Source organism: Chaetura pelagica, unplaced genomic scaffold (genome assembly GCF_000747805.2).
Source record: "Chaetura pelagica isolate M959 unplaced genomic scaffold, ChaPel_1.0 scaffold1341, whole genome shotgun sequence".
NCBI classification, from domain to species: Eukaryota; Metazoa; Chordata; class Aves; order Apodiformes; family Apodidae; genus Chaetura; species Chaetura pelagica.
In genome coordinates this window covers 50,106-57,366 of record NW_009952053.1, presented here as the reverse complement: position 1 = coordinate 57,366, position 7,261 = coordinate 50,106, and the positions used below count along the sequence as shown (strand labels likewise).

Genomic DNA, 7,261 nt, shown 5'->3' with positions numbered 1-7,261 from the left:
TGTATCCTGGGAAAATATATCAGAAGAGCTAGGTTTTACAAGGGTTATGATATTCTCGTGTAAATCTAAGTTTTATGAATGCAGGTGTTAAAAAACTACAGCAATATAAAATTAGAGATAAAAATACCTGCTGCCTGGAGGAACGTGTTCTGTCATAGCTCTCACCCTGGCACATTTAAGACCAAAAGCAGGTTTTTTTCCTAGGCTTGCTACTCATAAAGCCTGCTCTATGTTTTTGATGAGAACTAGTAACTTTAACATTTGGAACTTTCTCTCAAGTGTAGGTAATGTCAGAGGGAGAACCCACATGGAATCTGTATCAAGCTCCAAAGCCTCAGTTCCCTCGTTGGTTTTGCTCTAACGCACGTAGTCAGTCAGCTCACCACACCCTAAGGACTTCATGCTGTAAGAAACACAAGAAGTGCTTAAACCAGTATAAAAGAACAAGCCTCTGGTCTGTGCTCACCTGCAGGGCACCACAGCCTCTAACTGGGCACTGGGCTTGGCACAGGGACACGGACTGGGAGGAACTGGAGACAAACACCCAGGAGGTGAACCAAGGGCACCAGGACACCCAGGATGTGCCCAGGACACGAGCAGAACCCTGGGCTTCAAAGGAAGATGCAGGGAGCTCGGTAGCAAACAGCTGCAGAGTAATGTGCCTTAGGAGATACTTCTTTTCAACATGGCCTTGGGTGGCTCATGACACCAGATGTGACCATTCATGCTCCTTCTTTCACAATCCTTTCAGAGTCCTTCTGCTGTGTGACTATTATTCTGTGACTATTTTTCTGTGTGTCTGTCTGTACCTGTGCTCTATCTCTGTACCTGGTGCAGGCCACACATGTCCAGAAATCTTTCTGTCCATCTATCCACCCCTAGACAGCTTTCTCACCTATGAGTCTATTGCTCAAACCACTCAGCACCTGATAGGCCTGCTCCTCCCACTCCAGCAGAAATGTGGGTTTTCCTACAGTTCAGGTAACTCTCTAATTTCTTTTAAATACTCCCAAATTTCTGGTGAGAAGAGACAAAGACTGATGCCATCTTGGGCTAAAACAATTTTATAACAAAAGTCATTTTCGGAAGTGCTCTCCTGCTAGAGAACATGGTACTGCTTTCAAGACACCATAATACTGTACCACAGTGTCACCTTCTCTCCTAGCAACAAACTCAACAAGGGCATCCAATATTTGGCAAAACGGAGAAAATCCACTGATGAAATCTCAACAGGTTAGACACAAGGCCAGAAGTAACAGACAGAGAGAGGTAACATGCATATGAAACATTAATACGGAACATTAAATTGTAAAATTCCTTTTTTCTGAGTCCCGCCATTCTTTTGGGACACAATTTTGTCCTTTTCTTACAATTTGGGCAATCTCCTTCCAAGCAATATGGTCAGTCCCAAACAATGAAGTCACCAAAGCATTTATCAGATTCTGTTCCTTATCTCACACCCTCTGCCTGCTCAACAAACACAACCTTTGCTTCCCATCTAAGTGCTCAGCCTTAGTGCACAATTACAATTCCAGACACAGTGCCAAACACTAGCGCTTGTAGGAATCAAAAGCATCCAAAATTCAGGTCAATTTGAACAGTCATAAAACCCCCATCCAGCCAAACACTCCAGGTGCCCTTATGAAAAACAAGGAATGAAGCCCAAAAGCAGAAGGAAGAGTTCTGCTTTAGGTGCCAGGGTCAGGAGGCAGGGCTGGGGTGGAGGGACAGTCACTCCTGGAGAAGAGGGATGGAGGCTCCAAGCAACCACTAGTGATTGCACAAGCCATGAGCCTGACTGCCCACAGACCTGCTAGGAAATAACCCTTAAAAAGAGGCGTTTTGAGCCACCAGCTCCACATCTGACACAACGGCACGATGGGCTCCACCCTGCCATGTCACACACACACCTGTGGGCACTGGAAGGCTGCTCACCTGTGACCAGGGGGTAGGACTGAGGCCCGGGAACACTGGCTCCCAAATCCGCAGACGTGGGACTGGTTATGTTGGCCTTCATGTCATCTAATCCACCAGCTAACGAGGCCATGGCTGAGTAGTCAGTTGCCTGGAAAAAGAAACAAAAGGCATCTTAGTGGTAATAAATCCACCATTTGAGAGCTTTTTGCCTGTGACAAAAGGCAGCTGCAAGGCAGAGCTCAAAAATCCTTTCTTCAGTCAAAGGCAACACTCCTCTACACGGGGCTGCTGACCCTTCAGGATGCTTGATAAGCAGGCCTGTGCTTATCACCACTGCTCTTGGAGAACATGAAAATGGGCTTTCTTTACAAAACCATACCAAACTCATCACCAGGTAACAAGGCTTTCCTTGAAGAGGAAATTTTGTAGAGTAATGGGGCTATAACTGCTGAGGACAAGGTACTTGCTTGTTAGAGAGTTAACACTCATGCCAGTTAACCTGAGCTCTCCTTATTTCAGTGGTGGCATGTGAAGAGACACACACCAACAAGCAGGTGGGAATGGAGTGCCCCATTTCCCCCCTCTTCTTGGAAATGCTGCATTTCCTCATAATCCCAGAAGAAATCAAGTGCACATAAATAAAAGTGGTTAAAGGATGGAACTGTTTCTGAAGCCAAATTATTTAAAGATAAACCACCTGATTGTTTTAAGGATGCTCTCTCAACTCATAGAAATTTTTAAATCTCATAAACCAGAGCTGTGGTAAATGAGCACAGGTCCTCAAAAATCAGGCTGTTTCTGTCCTTTCACCACGTAAAAGTTCACACAGCTACAGCAAAACACAGTAGGTCAGGCCAGTCCCTGCATCCCCAAGGACTTCCACGCGCATGGCAGAAAGCTCATCTTCATTTGCCTTTCACATTATTTCTTATTGTTAGGATCATTCACACCAAACTGGGATGCCTTCTTTCAAAGCTCTCCCTTCCCTGTTATATTTGTGTTTTTAACCCCATATTTCTGAGCTGGTAAACATGCCTGCAACAACTGGAGGACGACGACTTCAAGTGAGGACCAGCCAGAGGAACACAACTGTAGAACCCCCACCCTGAGGCTGCTCCCTGCTGTGCTTCTGCAGACTGAGCCCAAGCAGGAGCTGTGCAGACCTGAACCACCGCAGGGAAGCCCAGACCCTGTGATTAGTTCGAGTGACCAAATCAAAAGGTAACTCTTTTTTATTAAGCAAACAAAAGCAAACATGTGAACATGTTTCCTCCTGAGTGAACACGTCTTTCTTCCTCTCACAAGTTTCTGGGAAGGTTCAGAGAACCCAGCACACAACCTGGTATTCATCACGAGCTCAGTGACCACTTTGGGTTAGATGTCCCTGTTTGTGTCTCTGCTGCTCAGTTCTCCCTGCACAGAATTACGTGGGTAACCGCACACCAGCTGGTCTGTGGGGATAAACATCTTCCTCCTGAGGATGCGACTGGCATGAGGCATAAGTACACCCTGTCCCCTCACCAGCCCCACACAAACCTCTTGCAGGTGAGTGAGTCAAAACCTTTTTGCCGGTGACAAGCTGAAGAATATTCTGTCCCTTCAACTGGATCAGCACACCAGGGCCCTTCAGACCAATGGCCACTCAGCAAGGACCCATCTCCTTGCTCCTCCTCAACTCTTGCATTAAAGGCATAGAGTCACAGACTGGTTTGGATGTGAAGGGACCTTAAAAGCCCATTCAGTCCCACCTCTGCATGGCAGGGACACCTCCCACCAGCCCAGGCTGCTCCAAGCCCCATCCAACCTGCCCTTCAACACTGCCAGGGATGGGGCAGCCACAGCTTCCCTGGGCAACCTGGGCCAGGCTCTCCCCACCCTCACAGCACAGAATTTCTCCCTCACATCTCATCTCAGTCTCTCTCATTCAACTTAAACAGCTTATTCCATCTCTGACACCCTCCATGCTCTCAAGTCTCCTTTGTCTTCATGGACTAGCCCCTTTCTCCTACCACCACTGCCACAAAGACTTAGATTCTGGGATTCTAAGTGCAACCAAAGCTCCACACCCTACCAAGGTGGGTTTTTCAGCCTTCCCACACCAGTCCACACTGTTCCACGCCTGCAATCCCTCCTTCCCACAGGTACCTGCTTGTGCAGCCACCTCACAGGGTTTCTTCACTCCCCAAAGCCCTGATCCAAGGAGACACTGGAGGACCAGCAGCATGGCTGCATCCCTGCAGGGACACCTTGGGCTGGCACGAGCAACGTGGGACCGGCCAGGAGCACAGCAGAGGGAAGGGATCTCCTTGTGTGCTCCTGCTTGGTATTTCTGATGTTTGGAGAAGGGCAGGCAGCACTCTATGGGGAAGGGCACTTGATCTCATCCCTGCTGCTCCAAGAAAGCCAGAACCACACTGTACCTACCCTAGGCAATCTCTTTGTACCTCCTCATGGCACACCGACCCGCCAGTCCCTGCGGGCAGGGTGTGAACCCCGTCACCCCTCCTTTGGGAGGGAGCTGCCAGCTGTGGCACAGCTGGGGCCCACCAGGGGTGGGTCAGGGTGCACGTCCAAGGCCCACAACCAAAAGGTGTGTTTGGGGCTGCTGGTCCTTGCAGAACCCCCCCGGACCAGCCCCAGCCCCTGCCAACCCCAGGCCCTGGGCTGGAGCTCGTGTCGAAACGCCGCGGCTCCGGCTGGGGAGGCAGGACCAGGTCTCAGCTCTGCACTGCAACCATCTGGAAGCACCACGTCAACATGAGCCAGATCCTTCAAGCCTGGAGGACCAACCTCTGAGGGCCAGAAATGAGCAGCTCTCGGGGAGTAGCACACAGACACTGACAGGTTTGGTTGTTGCCACGAAATCACAGACTTTTCAGCTTCCCGGGCTTCACTAGTGTGTGGGTGCACCAGGGGCTGGGAGGGGACACAGCTGGGACAGTCCATCCCAGCTGACCAAAGGGACATTCCACACTGCATGACACCATCCTCAGCAGATGAAGCTGGGGAAGAAGGAGGAAGGGAGGATGTTTGTAGTGGTGATGCTGGTCTGCCCAGGGGATCCTCACGGGGAGGGAGCCTGGCTGTCCTGGGAAGGGCTCCACACCTCCCAGATGGTGGCAAGTGCTGACTAAATTCCTTGCTTTGCTTTGCTTCCGTCTGTGGGTTTTGCTTTGCATGTATCTCAACCCACAAGTCTTGCCACACAGTCAGAGAATCCTTTTGGTTGGAAAAGACCTTTAAGATCATCCAGTCCAACTGTTCCCCCAGCCCTGCCATGGCCACCCTTGCCCCGTGTCCCTCAGCACCATCTCCAGGGCTTGGAAACCCCTCCAGGGATGGGGACTCCCCCCCTGCCCTGGGCAGTCTGGGCCAGGCCCTGACAACCCTTTGGGAGAGAAGTTTCTTCACTGGAACTGCACTGAGCCTGCAGCCCTCCTGCTCCCCTGTTCTCCAGGGACAACCACTGAGATGGCAGAGGATGGAGCCATGAGGCACCCCTGGACACCCCCAGCTCCCGTCCCCCCTTGGATGGCCTGGAGAGGTGGTGATGGTCCCTCACCTCCTGACACCTTCTATGTCTGTACCTGGGGGGTGGCCCAAAATGGGGTGATACCACAACTCCAGAATTTAGCAAGCTCTGGGCATGCACAACTGGTGGAAAAGTCCCAGAATATTTCACCATCTGAGCTGGGCCGAAATGCAGAAGTACCTGATGAAGGTCAATTCTCTCAGACCCTATAAAGAGTGATTCCCAGGGAAGCCCTTTGAGCTGTCCTGGAAGGCAGTGGGCAGTGACCAGCACCTCCACTGAGCTGGGACATCTCCCAGGCATAACCCCCTTGAGGACCATCCACTGGGAAAGCTGAGGGAAGGCCAGGGAGGACTGACACTCCTCCAGCCTCAGCGACCACCTGCTGGGGAACCCCTCAGAGAGGGAAATTGTGACTACAGGCTGGCCCCTTCCATCCAGCTCTTGATCCATCCACGTGTTTGAATAGACACGTTTGCCCTCCAGAGATTGTGTGTCTGTGCCTCACCAGGCCCCAACAATTCTGTGTTGGTATCTACAGTTGAGTCTAGGATGCTCTGTAGTAAGTTAGTGTGAATCTCATCATTCTCAAACCTGTAATTAAGTCACTGTTTTAACCACAACACATTCTAATGAGTCGCTTCTTAATCTTTAAACTGGTTAGTGATTAAGTGCTGATGAAGTTCAGTCTTTCCATTAATAAACCCCAAGTTGCTGCTGGATGGTGGTGGAGTCAGAGCCGCTCCCTGTGGTGCTGCTGCAGCCCACTCACCCTGTGGGGTCGGGGCCCAGCACCCCCAAAGCAGCAGCCTGCAGGAGCAGCCCCATCAGGAACCCCGGGAGCCTCTCCAGCCCCCCAGGGAGGCTCAGATGTGTCCCTTCCACCGGGAAGGAGTTAGGAAGGAGCAGGGTCCGTCGGGGTTCGTCCCCGTGCCGCGGGAAGCCCGACCTGCTGCTCAGTAGGTGAAAAAGCACAAGTCGGGTGTTCAGTACCCCAGAAATTACCTGAAAAATGACTGCCTGCGGTTGTACCACGCACTGCCTCATCAGCATGGAGCACCACTGCCATAGCATGGGGGAGAGAAAACAGAGACGTGAAACGAGGAATGCAGAACAGGAGAGACCGAGAAGGACCAAGCGAAGGAAGCGGCAAGATGGGGTCTGATGTGTCCCCCAGCCCTGTCCTGCTCGGCCTGGGCAGGACTGGGACCCCCTGCCAGGGGCTGGGGGGAGGGGAGGGGTGGTCTCTGGGTCCCCACAGGCTGCAGCACAGTCCCTCTCACAGGGTCCCTCCCCACCAGCCTGGCCCCAGAGTGCCAGCAGGGAGAAGTGCTGGGAGAAGTTCCACAGCCCCCTCCACTGCAAAAGCTTTCTTCCTAGATACGACCCTCAGGCTAGGGGAGGTGGTGAGCAGGGAAAAGGGGTGCCAGAGCATTTTGGTGCCGTTTTCAAACCATTTCCATGGTGTGGCTGGAGGTCCCCACCATCTGCTGCTGCACTTGGCGAGGTGGTGGGACCAGCAGTGCTGCACTCTGTGCCCGGCCCGGAGAAGGCACCAAGCGTCACCCCCCGTGCACAGACACCCCTCCCTACACCTGCAGCAACTGTCTCTTTGAAAAAGATGTTTGTTTGTTTTGCACCTGTTCAGCTTTACCAATCCCACCTGCAGAACACCAGGCAGGTGGGACGCGGAGCCCCCCGTGCCCTCCAGCTGCCGGCACAGGACGGGATGTGGCAGCACCAGGGTGCTCAGACCATCGACAGACCCCATGCAGGGAGCTCAGAGCTGCCACCACCCCCCGGCTGCCCCCC

General features: G+C 52.2%; 1 protein-coding gene across 1 annotated transcript in view; it reads right to left on the bottom strand.

The window, feature by feature from the left end:
- The window catches only part of PAX5 (paired box 5), a gene marked incomplete at its 5' end in the record, with an annotated part of 123,800 nt that overhangs the window by 67,318 nt on the left and 49,221 nt on the right, over positions 1–7,261 (bottom strand). Inside the window, 1 exon segment of the mRNA XM_010003639.1 lies at positions 1,936–2,065. Coding sequence (XP_010001941.1) covers positions 1,936–2,065 — 130 coding nt within the window.